The sequence below is a fragment of the Lissotriton vulgaris genome, chromosome 7 (genome assembly GCF_964263255.1).
Source record: "Lissotriton vulgaris chromosome 7, aLisVul1.2, whole genome shotgun sequence".
Lineage (NCBI taxonomy): Eukaryota > Metazoa > Chordata > Amphibia > Caudata > Salamandridae > Lissotriton > Lissotriton vulgaris.
Window position 1 is genome coordinate 1,720,977,877 of NC_141695.1, and position 25,856 is coordinate 1,721,003,732.

At 45.5% G+C, this 25,856-nt stretch overlaps 1 protein-coding gene across 1 annotated transcript in view; it reads right to left on the reverse strand.

Moving 5' to 3' along the window:
* The window catches only part of LRRC23 (leucine rich repeat containing 23), a 40,155-nt gene that overhangs the window by 6,827 nt on the left and 7,472 nt on the right, over nt 1–25,856 (reverse strand). Inside the window, exons 2-5 of the mRNA XM_086932921.1 lie at nt 17,279–17,470; nt 10,811–10,923; nt 6,201–6,454; nt 1,013–1,143 (exon numbers count right to left, since the gene is read on the reverse strand). Of these exons, the coding sequence (XP_086789047.1) occupies nt 1,013–1,143; nt 6,201–6,454; nt 10,811–10,923; nt 17,279–17,455 (675 nt within the window). The 5' untranslated portion in view covers nt 17,456–17,470. The remainder of the gene's footprint in view (nt 1–1,012; nt 1,144–6,200; nt 6,455–10,810; nt 10,924–17,278; nt 17,471–25,856) is intronic.

Consider the following 25,856-nt stretch of genomic DNA (forward strand, 5'->3'; position numbering starts at 1 on the left):
CTGTGAAAGGATGGTAGTGAGGGAATCCATGACGGAGGTGGTTACTGGGGGATGCCAACAGACATTGTCACACCGGGCGCCACCAGTGCTAAAGCCGGCTCTGAAGTCAGACATTGAGAGGCATAGGGCCTGGGGGTACCATTTCAAGTACTGGAGACAAGCATACTCTCCTAAAGAACTTACTACACAGTTTTTCCTTGTGCACCATATCGGATTTTTTCACCAATGACCAGGAAATGTATATTTTAGATTCCTGTGAACTCACTTCAAGAAGTTTATCGCCTACATTAATTAGGTTCCATGGACATTTAATGTTAGCAATTTTAAGGATAAAATCATGTATTTGCCATTTCCACGATTTCCACCTTTGTAGTTCCTAAAAAGCACTACACTCCTGCTACTGTTGTGAGCTATCTGCCACCTGCTAATCACTGTTGCTTCTAGTGACTGATTGAGTCCAAACTTACAAAGACATCCTCAGAATACATAGGTCGATTGTGGCTATATCTAGAGAATAGGTGCTCAGAGAATCTAGAGATCCAGTCTCAGTCGGAGGAGCTAACATTTGGATCTAGCCAATCCCGAGATGTGGCTTGGCCCTAAAACACGCCGGGTGATCCTGGCAAGACGGCATCATTACCCCAGGCCTCCAGTCCAGAACTGCAAATAGCCAGAGCCTGGAAACAGGAAGACTCCCCCTCCCTCTTCTCTATGCCCATGTGTAGCTCTCTGCCAACTCTACAGGCATTGCACTAAACTCCTGCCAGTCTCCGTTACTATGCAGACATCAGTTTTCACTCTGCTGTTTGGAGGATTGTGCTGCACCCTGCTCTCCTAGGAGTCAAATGTCCAAGTACACAGTAGGTGAAGAACTGGACTAAGTCCTCTTGGTGATGCTACTAACTAAATGCCCATGTGCAGGCATAACAAGCTGTGGCTGTCCTGCCCTATGCATTATCTGCAACGTGCTTCTCTGTCTCTCCCCATCACTTGCCCTCTTCATCCAACGTACCAGGTAGAGGGTGCGAAGGTTGGGTAGGTACAGTCCTGCAGTGGTCTCCAGTTGGTTCCCTCGTAGCTCCAACGTGTGCAAACTCATCAGCTTCCGAAACTCCAATCCCAGCAGTGAGGTGATCATGTTACCTGGAGCAGAAAGTCCAAGCAGGAAGAAGAGAGAAAAAGAGAGGGAGCAGGGGATAGATGGAAGAATTAGATACCCAGAGAAGAAATCACCACTAGTTGAATCTACACCTGGGTGCTCTAATGATGGACAATTTCATTGATATATTTTTCCAAAAAACAAACACATCTGATCGTGGTTGCTCTATCAGGGCTCAGCATGATAACAGACTGTCCAGAATGGAGCAAGCAACAATAAGAGGCCAAGAACCTCTCACTTGAAGGTGATCAGGTTAAAATGCAAGAAGCAATTCCATCACCATGGCTCATCCAATGAGAGTAGAACTGAATTGTACTGGGGTAATCTGCAGATTTCCTGACAGGCTAATGCCTCTGAAAGGTGGTGGTTATATTACGGTACTGGTGGATTTCCTAGAGGAAGCAGACAGAAACTAATGCAGCAGTGGTCAGTCAGAATACAGCATCATAATAAGCTGTGCAGCAGTGACAACTAGTGGCTAGTCACAGGATGGCATGGGATGAAGTAGTGGGGGAAGAAGGCAGACTATGCTGCAACAGTGACACCTAGTGTAAAGTCTCAGATTAGCAATCGATGATGTCGTGAAGAAGCATGGCCATTGGCTCATATTGTTAATTTCTACTATGGTCACTGAATTGTTGGTTTCTACTATATAACAACTAATGTTAGGACATCAAATTGGTCAAAACATTACTTGCGTATACAATAATATGGGTTTTATGGATTACATTGTTCCACCACTACACCAGCTTGACTGTTTAGCCCAGGTAAGTTCACAAACCACTACACTGACCAGGTTAATTTATATGTATTTTATTGCTACATAAACCCCACTTCATCAACCCTAAACCTAACCTATATTTTACATTTAGCCTTTTTAATTCTTCATCATTTATCTATGCTTGTAACTCTAACCACGTCCTCTCTTGTGCCTTTTAATTTGTATTATTAACCCTAATTTTTAGGTCTCGCGACCTATCGATGTGCGCAAGTGCATCGAGCGGAGCGAGAATTCAAGTGGCGAAAATCATCGTCAAACCAAGGGCTTTCAGCCCCGCGGTTTTCATGCAGTTCACGTGAACCACGTGATTAAACATGCACGCGCATCGGCAGCATTTCTCCTGCAGGCTCGCAAAAGGCTCTCTTCCCTCCCCACATCAAAGTCATTAATCACCCTCCCACAGGCTTCCCCAGCGCTGCCCCGCCCCCTGCTTCACGGCCAGGCCATCTGTTCCCTGCCAGACCTCGTTTAACTTGTTCCCTGCTTGCCTCTCCCCCGCCCCCCCCCTCCCCCACCACAGCAATGCCGAGGGCTGGTTTCACTTTCAGCACGGAAGACTTGCCTGCTTTGCCAACGCTTGTTTTTGTTAATTTTTTTTAATCAATGCTTGTTGTTTTCGTCTTCTTTTGCATGCCCCATGTGTGTACATGTACTGGCGGTCTGCTTGTTTCTATTTGCCTGCCTTTCATTCAGACGTACTTATACAGTTGTTGGTGTCTATGGTCGTAATGTCACTTACTCGCATGCGGTTTTTCTGCACGCTCGGGTCTCATTTAGACGACTGCGCGCTATCAGAGCGCAAGTTTGGCGGCCGTTTAGGCTATTTATTTCTCCTATCTTCCAGTTATTTTTCAGCACCACATGAACAGAGAAATAGTTTAGGCCCACGCCATTAAATACTTGGCTGAACAAACTACTAAGTGCGAGAGTCTTTTTCGGACCTTTCTTGACATTCCGGCACAGTGCGCATTTGCGAGTAATTAGTGGTTTGAACTGGCACCAGCGCAGACCGAGGCCTGGTACTGCCTAGGTGTCACCTGAAGCCAATTGAGTCGGGTGTTTTTTACTACAAAAGAAGCCTGCTCCCTGCTAAACACTCCCCTCCGTTCAAAGGCTCATCCCGTGCCGGCATACCGACGGAGAGGTGAGTGTGCCCTAAAGCTTGTTTCCCCACGCGGTGTCCACTTTGTGGTGAGTTTCCTGCAGGGTGCCTTTGTTTTCTTTTGCGCAGCTCACACAACTAGTTTAATTAGCCTGCAGTTGATGTTAGAGGTCCTGCGCACTGTTTTCACACCCCACGGCAAGAGCATTGTCCCGAAAACGACACCCCCCCCATGGCCCTGAAAGCATAGTTTGGCACCCACTATGTTGAGCTCCCCACTCATATTCAACCCTTACAATGGTGTTAGCTTGCAAATAACCTCCATGTCATGAGCGAGGTTACTTTATTTATCACCTAAAATAGACACTGTTGCTTCGTAATACATTGATATAAAAAGTGCATACTGACTTACTGTGTTTTACATTTTTTATTCTGTTCTGCTAATGCCTTTCTGTGTTTTGCATTTTTGCTTTTTTTTTATATTGTTCTGTTCTGCTGAAAGCTCCACCATGCGCTGCATGCACTCTGGGAAAAGAGAGCCAAGGGTTCACTTTTTTATTGAGTCCACCTCTTTTTCAAAAGTTGTGGATTCAGCGAATGCCGAACGGCCGGTGGGATTCACTGTGTGTCTTAAAGCATTGCAAAGCTGCAGTGTGATGTGGAGGCCATTAACCTTATGCTGCCCACCTTCGGCATTAGGAACCGAGGCGTGGGCACTGTTCATCAGCAGACTGCATCTCCAGAGCAAGTCCGTGGCTAGGAGTGCTCCTGTCTACTGAATGATCTGTGCATTTAAAGGGAAGGCAGGGTCCAAGTACAAAAGTAGGGCTCCATCCAAAGGGCTTGGGTTTGCTGCAGCTTGTGCAGGACTGGGGGTGGGACCCAGCAGAGACACTGTATACGTTTATCACCCATCATTTGCAATGCAATTGTCACACATTTTTTTATGTGTTCAGGCGCCACCCAAGATCCCCTCTCCTCACTGCTGCATCTGTAAATTCAACCCCCCCTTCCCTGCCAGGTTCTTCTCCACTTTCACTTCTGTCCACTTTTAATTATTTATTTAGTTGTCGAGTTTTATATTTAGCATGGTGCCCACTTTTAATTATTTATTTAGTTACACGCATTGCTTGTTTAGTGGAGCCAGCTTTTTAAAACAAGCACTGGCGTTGTCAATAGGTCTCGCAGTAGGAAAGTTGGAGCTATTACAATTGCAAATAACAATGCCTTTTATTTTTGTTTTCTTTTAAAAACATAAAGGGCTTTGTCATTTACAAAACCAATAGCTCCAACTTTCCTACTGCGAGATCTATTGGCAACGCCAGTGCTTGTTTAATATTTCACTATGTTAATTTAATGCAAAGTAAATATATGTGGTTATTTTCAATGTATTTTAATATTTAATAACCTAACCCTAATTGTTCTATATTTAAAATGTTATAATTAAATTACTATTTAACATATGCATAGACTTTTTATGTACTTACAATTATTTTACATGAATAAACATACTGTTACGTTTCTAAGCATTTCAGATATTTATTCTTCTTAGAGTTATGTATTAAAGTTCTCTTTACATATACTTTTTTTACATTCTAATTTTAAGCTCAATATACGTATTTATAATTAGTCGATTTCTGTGGGATACCCAACAAAAACTACATATTTTTTTATTTATATTATATTATTCATTATATTTATTGTAATTTAATTTTACTTTTATTAAAATCTGCCGCGCTGCGGGCGTTCTATTGCGCGGGCGGGGCCGCGTCAGCCAACGGACGTGCGCAGCTCTACCAAGGTAGTGCTCGTGCCGGCCGCCGGCCGACGGCAGCAACGAAGGGGTTAATATATCATAATTAAAGTAATTCAATTTAGTTTCACATAAAAACTCTGAACTCCAAAGTGTTCTAGAACACAACATAAATTATGTTAATTACTTAGGCCAATATCATGGTGAAGTGATGGAATAGTCAGGTGATGTAGTGATCAGGGGATGTAGTGGAGGAAATGTAGTGATAGGGAGATACAATAGAGGCAATGTAACTGCGTTATACTGTGGTATGTTTGGGTGCTTGAAAAACATACAATAATTTATAAGAAAATCATAAACTTGTAAATTAATCTTTCAACAACGTTTTCAGAACTAATTAACTAAATAAAAGAACTGTCTTTAGATGTTTTAAAAAGAATGACTTGCATTTTCTGCTTACAATCATGTGTGTAGTGGTGACCATGCACATTTCAGTGACTATTGGTTTCTACCTGCGCCCACATAAACAAGCTTAAAAAAGTAAATATTCACTTGAAATCAGCTTGAAAGCATGAGAGATCTAAATCTCATGTGTTTTCAAGGAAATGTGTTAAAAGTAGCAGAAGGGTGGAGACCGGCAAAACAAATGTGTTAAACTGTGGATATGGATTCGATGGGGTACTGTAAATATATATGCAATTTTCAAAGGAAATAAAAGAATGTCCCCTTTGTAATTCATAATGCAATAAGGTAGGAGTGATTTTAAAGTAAAAAGAATAGTTTTTTTCTGTTATTTCTATTGCATTGTTTACTTTTGTTATGATTTTTCTGTTCCATCTTTGCTTGTAATGGTTATTTGAACATAGAAGCTTAATGGGGCCTGGGGATGCTTAAATTAGAGGAGTGAAGTTGCAGAGGACTGTAGGTGCTGAAACAAGGGTACCGGTGTTGCTGAAGCAGGGAGACTTGAGATGCTTGGAGGCCTGAGATGCTAAGGATAGGAGACATGATGTGCTGAGGCTGTGGGACTGGAGGTGCTGAGGTCAGGGAACGGAAGCGTTGAAAATAGGAGACTAGAGATTCTTAGGCGAGGGCTTTGAAGTGTCGAGGTTTGGGGTTGAGTTTTCTGAGGTTATAATCATGATCCTTCAGTCGCGAGTATAGTAACAGCTGAGACTAGGGGACATGTCATGGTAAGAATAGAGAACAGTGGGTGCTGAGACTATACCAGAATAGGCTAGGAAACAGGAGGAGTTAATGCTTTTGGCGGGGCTGGTATTTCTGAAATGATGAAGTTAATTACAGAGGCCTATGGATCTGGGCCACTAGACCAGAGCTAAGAAGGTGGGAAATAAGGAAATTGGGAAGTGCAATGCACAGACTCATCCAGAATGCAGCCACTCACCCATAAGATTGAGCCTCTCGAGCCGGGGGTGAGCAATGCCCTCCATATCCTGGATTTGATTCTGGGCAAAGCTGGCGATCTGCAGGTATGGCAGGTCCTCCATGTGGGCGCTGGTCAGCTGGTTCTCATCAGCCTTTAGCCACAACAGGTAGGTCAGGCAGTTCAAGGGAGAGATGTCGCGCAACGCATTTATAGACAGGTCCACATAGCGCAGATGAATGTAGCCCCTTAGGATGTTGATGTCAGTCAGTTCCCTGAGAAAAGTTGGGTCATAAGTAAGAATAACAATAGAGCTATGAAAAAGCCTTATAATGCCCTATATGCCGTATCAGGAACCAGCGTGCCATAACATAGTGCTCCTTCCTGTTCTATATTCCTTCTTCCCGCTCATGTTTATCCCTATTTCCTCACTCCTTATCATTCCACTCAACCCTTTCAAGTGAATGGTGTAAATGCTAGACAAACCATCACATTGACATAATGTCATAGTCCCTCCTTCCTGGTCCCTCACTGCTCCTTCATTCCCATTCACGACCCATCCTTACACATTCTGTTCCCCCTTACAGCTTTGAAACGCCTCAGAGTTGTTCTAAAGACAATGTAAGCACAAAACACACAGGTAATAAGATTTGCAAGCAATACCTTCAATGGATCCAACCAGCTGTATAATCACCTATATGCATTTTTATACATGAAACTTGAAGAAACATAACTCCGAAAACTAATGCCAGGAACATAAGCAGAGACAGGCTCAAGCAAGACTCACAGAAGTGGTTGTGAAATGCGTGGACCGAAAGGGAATTTCATAAACCAGGATATGTTCAAAGCACACATAAGGGTAAGAAAACAGTTGTAAGTGTCATAGTTAAGGAAGCGATCCCTATAGACAGCCATTGCGTACAGGCCGCTATTACATAGTTTTTATAGCAGTACCTTAGAAGATTGGTCATATTCATAAGAAAGAGTCCTCAAATGATCAATCTTCAGGCCTGACATTTGATGCATTGCTAAGGTTATGAAACTAATCTTCAATTTTCCACTATGTCTGCATTAACAACACCACCACTAGGTAGAAAAAGGCTGGAACGCCTAAATACCCATTTAAGGTCAAATAAGTGGTGACTGAATACAGAGGTCTGTTTCTTGAAGGCACACTTGATAGGAAGAAAACCCAAGATAACTAAGTCACAAAAAAAATGGAAAATAAACCATGTTACTTTGAAAAGTATCATAGTTCAACATCAAGGGACATTTATTTGCTCCTTACTTCATAAACAGTAGAATACCTCTGCATTTTGCAGATTCTGCGAGTACATTATAAGCAGATAAAAACGAAAAAAACAAAGCCAGTTATGGGACATTAGCATTCACATATGGGAATTTTGACACCACCCTTTTAGGAGTCCAGAAACCCAGTTGTACCACAACAAATGAGTAGTTAGTCAGGTCGTTAATTTTTGACGAAGAAGGTTGGTTTCTTTACTAAATCAAAGAAAGTACCTACAATACAGAACCAAAATTAAAAGTAAATAACGTTTGCTTACCCATCAAAGGATTGTCTTTGAAATTCAAAAATAAGACAGCAAGAACAGGCTGAGTTCCTCACTTCACAGGTTATTAAATCAAGAGAAAATCTGACTGCAAACATGCACAAACTGTGTGCAGAGAGTCTCTCTTGAGCCAGAGTTAAGGTAATCATGTTGGGCAAAAGTGCAGGCTGCTCAGCAGGAGGCTGCCTCCAAATGTGAGCTACTAGAACCTCCTCATAAGGTCAGCTGTAGCAGAATTTCTTCTCGTGAAACGAGCCATGGATTCTCGCAGGAAAAGAACTTTTAGCTTTGTAATAACAATTAGTATAGTAGAACACCATCTATCTGGATGTGGAGTACTTAGTGCTACAAAACCAGTGCAGATAGAAGCAACACTGACAAAAAAAAAGGTTTCATTTCCTTTTAAATGTAGCCCCATCAAGACAATGTGGTAATGATGTATAGGGTGAGCAGATACCTTGTACTAGATAGGTCAAAATTGGAAAGAATGAGGACAAAACATTGTCTGGTTAGGGTAAATGTCTGGATTTACTTTGAGTAGGAAAGGAGTCCTTACTACACAAAGTTCAACATTGTTTTTGGCTAGTGTGTACATATAGTTTGCGGTTAATTCACCTTCCTTGATGATGTGATGCCACTAAAAACAGCCTTCTAAAACGAATGCCGCAGGTTTCATTTATGCATGGGCTCCCAACGGGAGGCTGTAGATTTGCGTATAACTATACAGAGGAGGGGAAGGTTTCCTAACATGCAAAACCGGTGTGATAGCAACCTTTAAAATCTGTTTTTCCCTAGAAGATGTCTTTGAGCACCTTGTTGTTCAGAGCTCATTATAGGAGATGACACCTTTGCTAGTCTGCCTCTTAAGGGCTGGTAGGTGGGATTGCTGTGATGTTAAAATTCCATTATGCATGCCAGAGATCTTCTGCACTCCCACAATAGAATTCTGGATTGAATTTCTCCATGCTTGAATAGATTACACCATGCTATGGTACAGTCCGTATGGATCAAAATTGCTCTTAATGTTATATGGGCCACTCTCTGCTCCAACTTTTATAGCGCATGGTTGTTCCTTGCTCCGCAGCTTCCTTGTTCTCCCAGACTCAGGAGCCCACTAAAATTCGAGGCCAGAATCAAACACGATTGACTGCGGAGAAAGATGATTGTGTGAGTGCCCCTTTTACCCTGTTTTCCTCTGGCACCACTAGGGGACTAAATGAAGAGTTACAAAGTTATCTTGTTAGCCCAGTGTGTCAGAAACATCTGTACAGATTTGGATTTTCTGACGGCAAATTCTCTTTCACACAACTGATTGCCACTCAGTTGTGCAAAATATTTTGTAAATTGGGTCAGTTTGTAGACAACTAAAATGCAAAAGGGGGAGGGAGAACACTGCCTGGCATGTCAGCACACAAATCTCAGGGATGCACTATGGTGATTGCAGTGCCTGATAACACTCACTTTAGTTGAGGGTGTTTTGCGTTCACCATTGATAATGCAGCCAGTGCTGAACATCTCTAGACATGTGTTTCAGGAGATTGCCTTTCTTCAGTAGAGAGTAACAACTTCAATCTGGGGCTGCTGGCAATGCTACTCACAGTCTTCTTTTTTTTCAATATTGTGTTGCTCTAGCACCATTTTCAAGTGAGCGTTTAAATGGCTATCTGAGTGAGTCTTATCTTGTCAGCATCAGGGCTGAGCTTAAGGCCCACTCAAGGTGCAACTTTGTGTTAATGAACTAGAGGCCTACGTATCCCACGCTCCACTGTGTGACGCTGAACCACACAGCGACCTATGCTTCTTTCTGGCTCCATCATGGGGTGACACATAGAGTAGTACATTTGTCTAACTCTTCCATCAAACTCTCAGCAGCCTAGACAAGACTCAGTCACATAATCCCTCCCCAGCTTGGACAGACTGCTGCCAATACCGAAATCAAGAATGTTCCCTTCCTGACAACTGGACCACAAAAAGAAGGTCAAGGAAGACACTGGGCTAAGAAAGAGATGCAGTTTCATTTTGGTGTGAGCGTTTGCTCTATAAAAATGACAAATAACAATCTAAGGGGCCCTCAAAAACAAGGAATAAACAGAGCCATATTAAACATATTTTACATAACAATGAGATAACCCCAAAACAGCCCGAAGGACCTGGGTAAATTGCGCTACGTAACAACAGCAGTGGTCCCATGGGAAAGACCAACGAAAGGACAATTATTCTAATTTCATTATTATAACCCCAACTCATAAACTCGAGGATAGGGAAGAGTGATATATAACATTATACATTTTTTAATCACACACATAACGAACAGGATATTTTGTAAAGAATATGACATATGTAATAGGTCTATTTCCTTTCTCTTTCTTTGTTTAAGTTCCATGCACGAGCACTCTTTCTGAGCACCTTTTCACATATCCTCTTGGAGCGAACAAATGTAGATAATGTATTTATAAGGTTGATTTTAAAATATAGACACATTCATACATGTAGGTGTAATTTCTATCTGTGTGATTAGAAATACATAATGTTAAATCTACTCTTCCCTATTTTCATAATTAATACTCACCTCTATCCTCGAAGCAGATGAGTTGGGGTTAAATAAATGAAATTAGGATAAGATCATTCATTTACCTTTATCCCTTTCGCTGGTCTTTCCGATTGGACCATTGTTGTCATGTTTCATATTTAACATATAATCACATACCTAGAGTAACCACACCCAAAAGAGCTCAGCAATAAACAGAGCTGGAAATCTATGTAGATCATAGAAACAAAAGAAGTACTGTCTACATTTATGTATGGCTTCCACCATTGGAACTCGAGGGATTTTAAGGCTAGTGATTGTGATTCTGCGAGGAAGATGGAGAGAGGGGAACAGGAGTGAAAGGAAAGAGGGATGAAAACACGGAAACCGAAAAACACTTTACTGTGGCTTCGCATGACAAGCAACGAGGGCCTTCATTTCAAAGTGCGCTTCACAAGCACCCTGGAACAGAACACATGCACACATGCCATCAATACAGCATTTAAAGAGCCCTGGATCCTGAATGCACTCACTTCTCCTTGATGTCCAACTTAACATATGCGTGGGCTAGACCGTTGCCCGTCTTACACAGCAGCGACAGTCCCTCTTTCAGCATTTCATCCGTCAGTGGGACCGGAGGAGGGGGCTGAAACAAAAGAAAAGTACACTGAAATGCTTTAACACATGTCCTCTAGTAAAGCCTGACTGCTCTTTGCCACACTACCAGGACTGAGTTAAGGATTTATTAGTGTGAATCCAAGGACCATCTTTGGGGTATTGTGATAGTATTACATGGTGTGGTCTAAACCCCACACCACATAATACTTCACTTTCTTAAAGTTATGGGTTAACTATTCTAAGGAAGGAAGGTAGGAAACAGCCATATATGGGGTGTGGGGGTTTGTAAAAAAGAGAAATATAGAGTGAGAAATAGAGAGACCTGCTAAAGTGGATTGCATCGCAGTCATCAATTAGGGAACTTCCGCTCGTCTGGTCTGATATAGGGCAATATTGCGTTTAGAGTACGGACTGTTTCAGCGTCCTCACGGCTGCCAGCTATATGCACTTGGTCTCTTGTCATAGATTGCTTTTTCAAATGCTGATATTGCGTTATTCGTTAATTGTTCTATTGCCCATACAAATACAGTAGGCTGTGTACCCTTCAGTAGTGATGATTCCTTTGCAGTTTGTGTGCCTCAGTTTTTTAATAGAGTCCACAAAGGTAACCTGGAACCGAAGAACAACAACGGTGGGATGGTCAACAGGAGCTAAACGATGAAAGCCGACTAAGAACAAGCAACACGTTGATCTAGTGGTCAACCTGACTCCATCTGATGCGATAGCTGACCAAAAGAATGTTCTAAACAAAGGATTAGGAGATGTCCCAACGAAAGGGACTGATACATTTAAATTGAGATATGAGTTCCTTGGCAACATTATGATAAAGGAATTCTTTAAGTTTGTGTCGCAAACCATCTTAGACCCAAATAATACAGGTCTAAGAAAGAAATACTTCTTTAACCCTCTCATCACTGCCATCCCTCTCAAAATATTTTGTTTCAAGTGAGCAATAACATGTTGAAAAAAGAACCGGATCCTCAAAAGTCAATAAAAACCAACAATGATTTAGTCATAAAACCAGTGGTCAAGGGGAGGGAGCAATTGTTTTACAAACCAAAGAGGTGTTCAAGTATTACTGCATGAGACTTCTCGCAGACGGTCAAAATTTGTGAGTCTTAAATGGCAACGCCATGAAGCAAATCCTCATGGAAGTAAGATGTTTAGTTGAGAAATCAAGAAGTAATGATTAGATTATCAAAGATGAGGCATATATGTCCTAGAAGTAGAGAATCCAGAAGTACCATACTTTGCAGTGGTTAATTTGTAAAATAAAAAGTGCTGGGGCTCTCCTCAGGAGGCAGCGCTAACAGGAGAAATGTGCTGGTGCAAATTGCCTCCTGACTAGAGCCCCGGCACTTATTAACCATGAGAGGACTTGGCCTAATGGGTAGAAGTGCTGATTTCAGAGCTGGAGAACCCAGTTCGAGTCTCGGGGTGGCTCAACATCCTGTGAGTCTGGGGAAAATCATGTGAGTTCTAATAAAGTGTGTCCTTAACTGGTGCTATAAGCACCTGTGCAGAGGATTAGGTGCTGGTGCTGGGCACCGGAAAGCACCGGCTCACATTAAGCACTGATACTTCTATACTTTACCAAAAACACACACGCAATGAGACCCCCACCAATGGGGCGTCCCAATGCATCAATAATTGGCTCCCTATTGGACCCTTGGTTGGTTTTTGTGGACCGTTTTCTATGTACTATGGTAACACACTGTATGCTCAACACACTTCAATCAATCAATCAAAGCATTTGTATAGCGCACTACTCACCCGAAGGGTCTCAAGGCACTAGGGGAGGGGGGGGGTCCGCTACTGCTCGAACAGCCAGGTCTTGAGCTGCTTCCTGAAGGCGAGGTGGTCCTGGGTCAGGCGGAGGTGGGTCGGGAGGGAGTTCCAAGTCTTGGCAGCGAGGTAGGAGAAGGACCTTCCCCCTGTGGTGGCTCTTCGGATGCGGGGGACGGCGGCGAGGGCGTGGCCGGTCGATCGAAGCTGGCGTTTGGGAGCGTAGAAGTTGAGGCGGCTGTTGAGGTATCCTGGGCCTTGGTTGTGCAGGGCTTTGTGTGCGTGGGTGAGGAGACGGAAGGTGATTCTCTTGTTGACCGGGAGCCAGTGCAGGTCTCTCAGGTGTCCGGAGATGTGGTTGCGCCGGGGGATGTCCAGGATGAGTCGTGCTGAGGCGTTCTGGATCCGCTGGAGTCTCTTCTGGAGTTTGGCGGTGGTTCCGGCGTAGAGGGAGTTGCCGTAGTCCAGTCGGCTGGTGACGAGGGCCTGGGTGACCGTCTTCCTGGTCTCGGTGGGGATCCACCGGAAGATCTTGCGTAGCATGCGTAGGATGTTGAAGCACGACGAGGAGACGGCGTTGACTTGTCTGGTCATGGAGAGGGAGGAGTCCAGGATGAAGCCCAGGTTGCGTGCCTGGTCTGTTGGTTTGGGTGCGCTGCCTAGGGCGGGGGGCCACCAGGAGTCGTCCCAGGTGGAGGGTGAGGATCCCAGGATGAGGACTTCCGTCTTGTCCGAGTTCAGTTTCAGCCGGCTGCTCTTCATCCATTTGGCTACCTCTTTCATCCCTTCGTGTAGGTTGGCTCTGGCGGTGGCGGAGTCGTTGGTGAGGGAGAGGATCAGCTGGGTGTCGTCAGCGTAGGAGATGATGTTGAGGTTGTGCTGGCGTGCGATGGCTGCGAGGGGACTCATGTAGACGTTGAAGAGGGTTGGGCTGAGCGAGGAGCCTTGAGGAACGCCGCAGATGACTTCGGTGGCTTCTGATCTGAACGGGGGGAGGCGGACTCTCTGTGTCCTTCCGGCGAGGAAGGAGGTGATCCACTCCAGTGCCTTCTCCTGGATTCCGACGTTGCTGAGGCGCTGTACTAGGGTACGGTGGCAGACAGTGTCGAAGGCCGCGGAGAGGTCTAGGAGGATGAGGGCCGCTGTTTCTCCGTTGTCGAGCAGGGCTCGGATGTCATCGGTTGCTGCGATCAGGGCGGTCTCGGTGCTGTGGTTGGCCCAGAAGCCAGACTGCGAGAGGTCGAGGGATCCGTTCGTCTCGAGGAAGGCGGCCAGCTGCTTGTTGACGGTCTTCTCGATGACTTTTGCGGGAAACGGGAGCAGCGAGATGGGTCAATAGTTCTTGAGGTCGGTGGGGTCAGCTGATGGCTTCTTTAGTAGGGCACTGAGTTCGGCGTGCTTCCAGCTCTCCGGGAAAGTAGCGGTGTTGAAGGAGGTGTTGATGATGTCCCGCAGGTGGGGTGCGATGACAGTGTCGGCCTTGTTGAAGACGTGGTGAGGGCAAGGGTCTGTCGGAGATCCGGAGTGGATGGAGTTCATCGTGCGGATGGTGTCTTTGGTGCTGATCGGGGTCCAGGCGCGGAGGGTGGTGGTGGGGGGCGGTGGTTCGGTCGTGGCGTGCATCGGTTGAGTGCTGAAGCTGTTGTGTATGTCCGCGATCTTGTTGTGGAAGTAGGAGGCGAGGGAGTTGCAGAGGTCTTGCGAAGGGGTGATGTCGTTGTTTCCGGCGTTGGGGTTGGAGAGCTGTTTAACGATGTTGAAGAGTTCCTTGCTGTTGTGTGCGTTGTTGTCCAGTCGTTCCTTGAATGCGGTTTTCTTGGTGGTGTGGATCAGTTGGTGGTGTTTTCGGGTGGCGAGCTTGAGGGCAGTCATGTTGTTCGGTGTTGGGTTTCTCGCCAGGCTTTCTCAAGGGCTCTGCAGTCCTTCTTGGAGCTCTTGAGTTCGTCGGTGAACCATGGGGCTTTCTTGCTGCCGGGTCTGCTAGGCGGGGTCCTCAGAGGGGCGAGGTCGTCTGCGCAGTCGCTGATCCACTTCGTGAGGCTGGTGGCCGCTTGGCTGGGGTTCGTTGCGCTGGTGGGTGGGTTCTTGCTCAGGGAAGTCGCAAGCTGGTCGGCTGTGATCTTGTTCCAGCTTCTGCGTGCAACCTGTTGCTGTTGGTGGTGGATCGTGGTCCTTTTGAAGCTGAAGTGGATGCAGCTGTGGTCCGTCCAGTGGAGTCCGGTGGCGTGGCTGAAGGCGATGTCCTTGCTGGATGAGAAGACGGGGTTGAGTGTGTGTCCGGCGTAGTGGGTGGGGGTGGTCACCAGTTGCTTGAGTCCGAGGTTAGCGAGGTTGTCCCGCAGGGTGGTGGTGTTGCGGTCGTTGTCGTTCTCCAGGTGGAAGTTGAGGTCCCCGAGGAGGATGTAGTCAGCGGAGGGGAGGGCCTGCGGGCTGACGAAGTCGGCGATGTCCTCGCTGAATTGTGTGCGTGGTCCCGGGGGTCTGTAGATGAGGGTGCCTCTGAGGGTGGTCTTGGGGTTGATGTGGATCTGGAAGTGCAGGTGCTCGGCGGGTGCGAGGGTGTCCTCGGTGTTGGTCGTGATGCGGATGGAGTTCCTGTGGATGATGGCGATGTCTCCTCCTGTCTGGTTGACGCGGTCCCTCCGGTTGATCTTGTAGCCGTCCGGGATGGCGATGGCGATGTCGGGCGCTGAGGAGGCGTTCATCCAGGTTTCCGTGAAGAAGGCGACGTCTGGGGCTGTGGTGTCGAGCAGGTTCCAGAGCTCGACGGCGTGTCTGTGGACGGAGCGGGTGTTGAGCAGGATGCACTTCAGGTGGCTGCTGCTGTTGCTCGTCGAGGTCTTGGGCACTGCTGGAGTGGTGCAGGTCCGGATGCAGGTGAACTTGCAGGAGTTGCAGCAGAAGGGTCCGTGGGTGCGTCTCGGGGTGGCTCGGTAGCAATCCGGGAATCGGCCGGCGTTGAGTGCGTTGAGTTCGGTGGCGCTGTAGGTCCGGCGGGTGGGCTGGTGTCTGCGGAGGCCAGGGGTCCTGGCACTGGGCGCGGTCCAGGCGCGGACGGGCACAGACGGGCTTACCTTTGGGGCGCCTTCGGCGCACAATCGGCGCTTAAGGACATTCCTAATGACCCTGAATTGGAAATAATGAGAGGTCTATATGTTGAGGCTCTTTACACAAACATGCCGCAGGAGGAATGTATCAGAGTAACTGAGGGACTACGACACAATTGTGATTTGGTATTCAGAACACATATAAACTTCATAATGACCCTAGTTGAACTGTCATTAATCAAAGATAGTTTTGAAGTTGAGGGCGCACTCTATCTACAACAGAACACAATATTGGTAGCTCTCTTATGCTGAGCTGAGCAAATCAAAATGCATACGATTTGGGCAAACCAGCCGTATAATGAACAACATTGACTCTGGCATTGGTACATCAATGGCGTGTGATGTCGGTACACCGACAATATGTATGTCGTCTGGCGGGTGAGAAACATTTAGCAATGGCCTTTGTTAACTGCTTGAACTCACATGTTCAAGCTATATAAACGCACATATATACATGCAATGAGGAACACTGTGCACCAGCTTATGGGACAGGCACATAGGTGTGGGTCTCACTTCTTTGACCATAGCTTTATTATCATAAAGATGAGGTCCACGAATATGAATCACACCCATGAGTGGGGCTGTATTCAAGGTGCAAGACTCACACTAAATGAGTGAGGTCCTATGTGTTCCTCCCTGCTATCTCCCTGTCCCTCGTGTGATTGGAAGCCCCTCCTGCCACCTACACCCCCTCCTGTGCATTCACTTTAGGTGTGTGGTTGTTTGCTACCAGGCTTTGCCCTGGAGGGTTCTTGTTTACCAGCCCTTACAGTCTTTAGTAGATTTTGGATGCAGGACCTCCGAGCAGCAGAAACGTTTGCAGTACCACAAGAAACGTAATATAAAATGATGATGATGGTTCTAACCTCCTATACCCTCTTTCTGAACTTAAGGCAGAAATGAGACAAGCTAAAATAAAAAATAAGGTTTATAAATCTGTGCTTTCCCTTCTCTCTTCAGCCAACATGTATAATGCACTCACCTGGAGTTCTACTGCTCTCTCAATCTCACCCTAACTCTTTTGGGCTCTTTCTCACATCACTCACTTTGTCAAACAGAGGGTTCTATATCTGTCGTTCTCCCTTCTGTCCTTATCTCCATCTATCTTTGTTTATTGGTCAATCCTACCTTCCCCAAGTCTTGCTCTTCCACCTTTCCAATGCTCTCCTCCTCAGCCTATCCCCATATCTTTCTCACATTCTCCAAAGCACCATTTGTATTGCCCTCTTCTTCTCCTATTTTGTTTATTTGTACCTTTTCTCACCACTCCTCCTTCTATTTATTCTCTCTTCTCCAGCCTTCAACTCTAGCACTTCCTTCATATCTAGTATTCTGTCTCTATCTTGGCCTTCCTCAATCTTCTTCTCAACACCTTGTTCATGTTTCCCTCCCTGTCCCAAAGGCCTCTCCTTTGTTGTTCTCCTCATCTCATCTCTCTCTCTGGGCCCTTCTTTCCCTACAGAGTGGCTGAGCAGGTCTCCCAGATCTCACCTCCTCCTCTTCCTCTTCTTCCTCTTTTTGCTCTTCCTCCTCCTCTGGAGCTTCTTCCTCATCCCCTGCATGTTCCTCAGTAGGCTCATCATCGGCTTGTCCTGGCTCTGCTGGCTCATCATCATCATCATCAGCAGTATCCTGGTCATCATCGGGGCTATCATCCAAATCTGACATTTTGAATGGCTAAATCTGGTGAAACAAAGATATGATACATTCAAGTTTCCTTATGGTAGACTTAGGGCCAGATGTATGACCCACCAATTTGCGACTTGCAAAATGCGTTGCATTTGCGACTCACAAATTCGGATTTACAACAGTGTCTCAGACACTGTTTGCGATTCCTAACGGGGTCGCAAATTGCATGCCTCATTAATAATAATGGGGCAGGCGCAATTTGTGACCCCATTAGGAATGGCTAGCACTCACAGGGATGGTGGCCTGCTGGGGTCAGTAGACCACTATGTCTGTGACTGCTTTTAAATAAAGCAGTTTTTATTCTAAATGCAGCCTGTTTTCCTTAAAGGAAAACGGGATGCATTAAAAAAAAAGAAAAATGCAACTTATCAGTTTCATTTTTTAAGAGCAGGCAAAGGTCCCTGGGACCCCTGCCTACCCTTAAAAAATATTTTTAGACCCATTCACAAAGGGTAAGGGGTCCCCTCTGGACCCCTTCCAGTTTGCGAATGGTTTACCACATACTTAAAGTAGGTGGTAAATTACAAATGTTTTGCGGCTGGAAAACATTCATACATACAGATGCGAGTCGCTATTAGGAAGGGATGCAATTCCTAATAGTGAGTCGCAAGCCTCATTTTCGGGTTGTACATATGGCCCTAAACCATGAAACTGATTGAAAACTAACAAACAATAATTTGCCCATATGTTCGTAACATTTTTCATCTTCTAGGATACATTATTAAAGCTTGTGCTGATGTCCCCCTATTTCCTGGTAGCATACAGTCTTTACAACCTGAAAGCACTGTATCTATTAAGATTTATTTTTAAGTACAAAAAGAGACATAAAATTATCCACAGCGCCCCTTAGAAAACCTTGTGTTATGTGTAGTGTCCATTGTGCTTTGTACTTAATTGGTATGATTTTTCTTGATAAGTTTCATTTTGAGTGCCTTTTAGTGGTGAAGTGTGAGGGAAGCTGTACCATCCTGGTCCTCTTACTTTTTGTGATGGATCCTGTTCTCTCCACCACAATTGTTTCATGTCTTCAATTCTACTGGAAATGCTCAATGTGTTTTCCTGTTGTCAAGCAGCACAAAGCTCTGGACTGGGAGTGCAAGCGGTGTACACTACCATGAGGGATAGGTAGCTAACAAGACTTCACTAGGCAAAGGCCCACTAATCGTTGGTGGTAGAGGATCAGAATGTTCAGGGAAAAGGCGTTGTTGCGTGCTCCTCTGGAGTGGGTCTACTAGCCACTGCCACACACCCATTGCAATTCTATCCATTCCCTCATCATGTTTTGTTCTTGATTAGGTGAAAACGATGTGTCTGTTCTTACTTGACTTTCATTCAGACAGTGCTGACTGACTGAAGAGCTTTGCCAAGACATGCTGCGATCCACACAAACTTCTGATTCCCTGTGTCTGGTTTGAGGCCCTTTCCTCGCCGCCATCTAGAAGCAGTGCCTACAGATGCACCTCTGAGACCTACTACAGGTTTCAGCATTGCTTATTTTTTTGGCATACAATTCCCAAAAAGACACGTGTCCTTTCTAGAAGAATGCACTTGTTGAAATCAGTTTGGTTGCCTAAGCAGTCCAGCTTCCTGGTCTGCCCAGGAGGAGTTCATCCCCACTTGAGGTGTCCAGCCTGTGATATATCAATCACATCCTAATAGCTGTTTGCAGTTCCCTCCACCTTCAGTGTAGGAAGACAGGACTGCAGAACAACAAGAATTTGCTAAATGCTCTGGCTGACTGTGATTATTGATTTTGCCTGTGGCATGTCTTCTGATTGAGCCCAGGTGTTCAGCCAGCGCCCCAGTTTATCATAAAGGACTTTCTGGCCACAGCCAGTGCTTTGTACTCACCTTGACTAGACAGCTGGCAACATCAACATGGCTAAAGGCATTTTTCTTCAGAAAGTGTTGCTAGGAAGAGAGAGTGCCCACGTACCAAGTAACCTCCTTTGGCCGATGCTGTTCCCTTGTGCCAACATATCTTTTACCCGTTTCTTCTCTCTCTGTCAGGGAAAAGTGGACTTTAGTCACCTTGATTGTGAAGAATAGCTGCGACTCAGGATCTCCGCAGTAAACAGCGGAGACCGAGTTGCAAGGTTCTGCACAAAAGTGGCTTCTCTCTTTGATTTCTGGTTGGGCAACAATGTCACCAACTGACTTCAATCAGCCAGACACCTCACTGTCTGTTATGGGATTGCATTTAGAACCCCTGCTGCATCCTGGAAGTTGTAATGTGGCTTTATATTGGGATTTATCATCTGCAAAGGAAATCCCAGGAACGGAGATGTGGTGTATCAGTGGAATGGGGCCATAAATTCACTGTACAATGAATCAATGAATGAATGAAGGGCGTTTTATAACGCGCAAAACTTAGCCCCAAGGGGCATCAAGGCGCAAAAGCTGCAGATCCTTGAAAAACAAACCTCCTCAGGGAATACATTATTTCAGGGATAAACAAATCTGAGCACTTCTTTTACAAAGTATGTTTACCGTATTCAAGCAGGGAAAAGGGGTCCATTTGATTGCATTGTCCGTGGAAAACCGTACCCTCGGGACTGGAAAGCCCATGATAGACCTACTGTTCAGAAAACTGTCCTCGTACACTGTTGACCGGCTCAGAGCAGATGGACACACATTGGACTTGGGATGTCACCTGCAAGATCTAGAATGATTTATATTGTTGGAATAAACCAAAAGTCCCATGGATCTTGTTTGACACACTAGGCATAAATTGATAAGCATAGAGCTGTATAGGTAGAATTCAGGCGTGGTTCTGATAGCATTAACCACAGCTTGGCCACCGCATATGTCTTGAAAATATAATAGGGATAGCTGATGCAATCTGGATTAAGACTTAAAATCAGTTTCCACTGTTATGTGGGTGGTCAGGTGATGGTGTTATCCCCAATAGTCTTCAAACTGCGTAACACATCCGCCGGTGGTGTGGCTTGGAGCTATGCTATGGGAAGGGGGGCACAAAAGAACTGTGTGAAGCACCTTCAGCCATCTTACTAGCCATACTTTATGCTATAAAGCAAAGCAGAGAGTAAAGAAAAGAGGGATGCTCCAGCTCTTTAGTTCCTGCCCTCAAAAAAATACTGGCTGTCCAAATATATGGTTTGTGAAATCTTCGGACAATGCGAACATCTATCCCTGAAGGAATGCTTTAGGTAGTATATGATTTCCAAGGTATTCATATACTTTAGCATGGAGAGCAGATGCACTTTTCTTTTCATGGATCGTGGGTTTGGCTTTATTGTTTCCTTGTTCCCAATGATCCCCAAAGGTGATCTCAAAGATCAGGAAAGAGAGAACGGAATTCATGCTGGATTCCTGTGTTATGGTTCTACTTATTAGATAGAAGACAGCAGCCATGGGTAGGATTCTAGGGGTATCTCCATGCCTCCCCTCTTCTGCTCAGCTTCAGCTCTCAGTTTAGAGAGCTGGAACAACTGTGCTTGTGCATCAGGGTGGCTTTATCTGTGTAGTAATGTAGGCTGCCCTCTACTCCTGGAGCATATGTCTGGCAGGTGCTTGCCTTCCAATCGCTGTACTCATTCTGGGGTTTAAGGGTAATTCTTGCAAGTCAGCTAGGATTTTCCAGTTTTGCTCAGATGGGCTCCACAAGGGCCGTAGTGTCAACCATGAACGACTGGCCAGTAGCATTTCTTAGAGATCATAGAACCTTGATTGTGTTGTCTCTATAAGGTCCTCTCCACAGGGATGGGCACTGATGGGTAGGTCCTAGGGGGATACACTTCATTCCATGCTGACATATTGCAATTCATGAAGAAATATGGACATCTCCTGGTCATCTCTTCAATATGGGCATCTCCTGGACATCTCTTCTACATGGGCATCTCGTGGGCATCCCTTCACTATGGCGAGCACCAAGGATCTATCTTCTCACGCACACTGTTCAATATAAGGGTGCATGCCCTTGGGACCGTAGTGGCGACAGTGGATATTGCCTCACTCTAGTATGCAGATGGTACTCTGGTTTATTAAATATTTGCTGCTCTGGAACACATCAACCTAAAATTTCTTCAATACTTGGAACATTGGGTGACATCTTTCTTAATCAAATTAAACGCATTTATAACAGTTCCACAATTTCTGCAATGAACACCCTAACGCCTGATCAAGCGTGCCTTTCAAAACTAGCAGCAATTACTATCTCACTCACTGTAGACGGACAGGCCAAATGTCTAGATTTCATTCTTGACTACTCATCTGACTGTCTAGCCACTCCCTGACATAATTACTAAAGATAAAATCCCCTGTTAAACACGCTACGAATACAGATTCTACTTACACCTCAAAAAGACTTCATTTTAATAACGTAAGCCGTGCGGATGCGGCTCTCTCATATCTGGAGGGGCTGTCTCATATGAGAAGGCCATTCAAAAGCAGCACATACTCAGGAGCAGCGGTGGTCACAGGAGCACAAAAGTCTGCCTATGTCATACTTCTTCTATCTAAACTTCAGTGACTACCCCTAGAAGCAACAGTCACTTGCAGAACCAGCTGACTTATCCGCAAACCTAGTAATCTGGGACTGCGTTCCTAGCCTAGAGATTATTTTAATTGCCATAGGCACCTAATTCATAAAATGTATCTCTGACCTCGCATTCAACATTCTTAAAGATAAGGAATCAAAACCCATAAGACAGCACCTCTCACTGTGATCCAAGAGCCTGTATGGTTTGTGTCATGATTTAAGTCTAATTACCTAATAGCCTTCAGAAAAGAACTAAAAACAAACATTTTCAAAATCTGTCTTCCACACTAACAAACCTTAATAAAGCATTTCCCAATATCGTTAACCAGGCTTTATTAAACTAAAGGGAAATCTGATGAATGATGTTATTGGTAAATAATTAAAGAACTATGCCAAAGCCGAAGAGGCAACCCCCACAGGCCGAACCCGCTCCCCAGCCTCGCCTCATGCGTTCGTCATCAGCCTGAAGCAGGCGAGGGCCCACGCCGTACTGGCGACGCCATGTTGTGCACAGGCCTCCGCTCCAGTCGGCAGCTCCAGCCCTCGCCACAGTCGCCAGGGAGCCTCCCCTCACAGCCTTCAGGTAGGACAGTACAGAGAGCACACAAGAGCTAAAGTTCTCTTTTGAATGTGCCCCAGTGACCCAGGATGTTGCAGGATATTGATTTGGGGCTGGCGGAGCTCAGCTCTTGTACTTCTTGTCGGCCATCTTGGGTTGGAGGCGGAAAAGACTCACAAAAAAGTGGAGGGGGCAGCTGAATGGGTCCACATACTCATCTTATGCTGGAGGTGTGACAATCTGGGTGGCTCTAGGGGGTTCCTTTTCAGCACAGATACCCTAAAGCAGATGTGGAGGGCCGATATATACTGCATTATGTGTCACTAAATGGTAGGGAGATATGTTTCCTAAATGTTTATGATCCGAACATAGACGAGGGTGCTTTCTCTTGGAAAATGTTGAACAAACTATCCCCATATGTACAGGTTCCACTTGGATGGGGAGGTGACTTTAACTGTGTCTTAAATGGGACACTGGATAGACATCCTGCGTGATTGCTTACTAAGCCGGCTATGACGCAAGGTTTCACTGAGATTATGGAGAGATTGGAATGCATTGATATCTGGAGGGAGCTTCACCCCTCGACAAGAGTATATTCTTGCTACATTATATATGTAGCCGCTTCGATCATATAATGCTGACGAGAGGCATATCTGATGAGATGGTGGTTTCAGATTACCACTGTAGAGTTTTATCTGATCACGCACCATTGATAATTGAGTACACCATAGCGAGTACGGTTTTGCATGTCCCTCTGTGGACACTGCAGCTCGATGCATTGCAGAATAACATTCTTTGAGGTGAAATACAGGATATTATAGAGGGATCGTTTAATCTCAACTGGGAGTCCCTTACAAGAACAATAAAATGGGATGAATGCAAGGGGTGTTCGAAGGTGCTGGGTTGCTTGTGTTCCAGTTCAAGGAGGACCTGGCATGGGAGTTTGGGTGGGCTGTTCCGACTGAAGCAGGGTCAAGTCTGTTTTGCATATAGCTGGGTCCAAACCGAGGGGCCATGGTGTGCAAAATAACCATGGGTTGGGATGTGTCCCAACTAATAACCAGTGGCTGAGGTGAGGGCCGAATTGGGAACAGTAACCAGCCATGGCGATGGCTGCCCATCCGACCCTGGTGCAGAGGGGGGTGGTGGACTGCTCCTGCTTTTGATATTGCAGCACCACTGCAAAAATGGCCCCCTGTAACAAAACCGGGCTGCAATCTTCCGACCCACCGGGGAAATGCCCGTAGCCCGCTATGGCCAGTCCAGCCCTAGCTGAGGTTAATTCAAGCATTCCATCCAACACTTTTTAGTATACTTTAGCAAACAGGCAGGCATTCAGCACCAGTTGAGGGCGCAGATACGTAGCTTAGAGCCGAGGGTTGCCAGCATGCAGTCCTTAGACCCGTTGGACTCAGCCATGTGGGAAGAGTCATTGTTGGTCAAGAAAACATTAATGGAGAAATGGGACTAGCTGGATGCTCCCACCACAGATCTGGACACTACATACATTGGAGGGTGGCTCGGTCTCCACTCAACTGAGCCATTCAATCAATCGGTGACTTGTAAAGCACGACTACTCACCCGTAAGGATCTCAAGGCACTGGACATATTAAATGAACTCTAGAACCATCTACAGCGGTTATCTCATCAGTTACCTGTAGTGTCATGGACAATTGTCAAGGATTATATGGGCACCCTAGGCTCCAGTGGTTGACGGGTGGGCAGAACAACTCTTTAGATTACACGAGAGGAGCTTGTGGGCGTTTAAAAGAGCTCCTGTGATTCAAAACACCAGGATTTGACGGTTTCCTTCCTGAATTTTATCAAACGTTACCCCTTTGCTAGTAGGTAAACTGCTGTAGGTATTCTTGAAGAAGGCATTGATTTTATGATACCCAAACCTGTCAGGGTAATTTAGGCCACTGTCTATGATTAACACCGATAGCAAGGTGCTCGCTAAGGTTCTTGCTAACCAACTAAAGAGGGTGCATGAGGACCAGTGCGGTTTTATACAGGGACACAGTACAATGTTAAATATAAGGAGATTGTCCCATGTTCTCTTCTTCATGCAACAAAGGGACGTGGCTGGAGCTTTAATGTCCTTGGAAATTGATAAGGCTTTCGACAGTGTCAATCGGGATTATTTGTTTGCAGTGTTGAAAATGAAGGGCTTTGGGCCACAGTTTGTAGGATAGGTCCAGTTGTTGTATAAAGCTCCCATGGCTAGTGTACGACTAAGTTGGTGGTTGTCGGCAACTTATTAAAATGAGAGGGGCTCCTGAGAGGGATGCTCCCTTTCACCTTTATTGTTCGCTCTGTTAATGGGCCCGCTAGCGATACACCTCTGAGAGGCCCTGGCAGCTTACGGAATCAAAGTGGGACATGTGATACATGTAGTATCCATATATCCAGATGACACCCTGGTGTATGTTCAGGAGCTGCACATCTCGCTGCCCAAGTTATCTACTGTATTGAACAAGTTTGGGGATGCAACAGGGCTAGGAGTGGACAGGGATATAACAGTTGCGTCCCCACTGGGTTCATTGATCGGAACTGAGCAGGATAGGCTACCTGATATTAATTTTAGATGGAAGACGGCCCAGTCTTGATATGTGGGTATACAGATAGGACACACATCGACACAGCAATATGACCTGAACATGGGTAGAGTGTTGATGGGGTTGTGCTAATCAGTAGAGTTTTGGAGAAAGCTTCTGCTCTTGGTTGTGGGTCACATAGCCCGTGCTAAAAGGGACTTCTTTTCCCAGAGCCTGTATCATTTACAAAACACCCTGAGTGTCCTTCCCCAGTCACTATTCAGGACCTAGACTCCTTACTAATCTCTCTGGGCTGGGCGAATAAAAGGTCAAGAGTGAAACTGGAAGCGCTTATACCAGATCAAAGCATGGGAGCCCTGGGGCTCCCTGATCTAGAATTATATTATTTAGCGGCACAGCACCAACGTGCAGCTTGATGGTGTGATTCCGAGGACAATGGGGAAAATAGATTGTTGGCACGCACCTGGGTGGAGGAACAGATAGATGCCTGTCACATTATTGAGAGGATGTAAGACTGTCGCTCACGGTCCAATAGTGTTTCAAGAGGTAGCGATGGCATGAAATATTACAGTTAAATGGATACAAAGACGACCTCCTTTTTCCAGAGCCTTGGAAATATGGTGGCTACAGCGATTCATAAAAATATGTAAGGTTATTTTAATGGCCCGTTGGATGGACGGGAATGCATTACTATGGGGGAATCTGTACCCGGGGGAGACCTTTCTGACATTTGAAGCAGATCAAACTAACCTTGGAATCAGA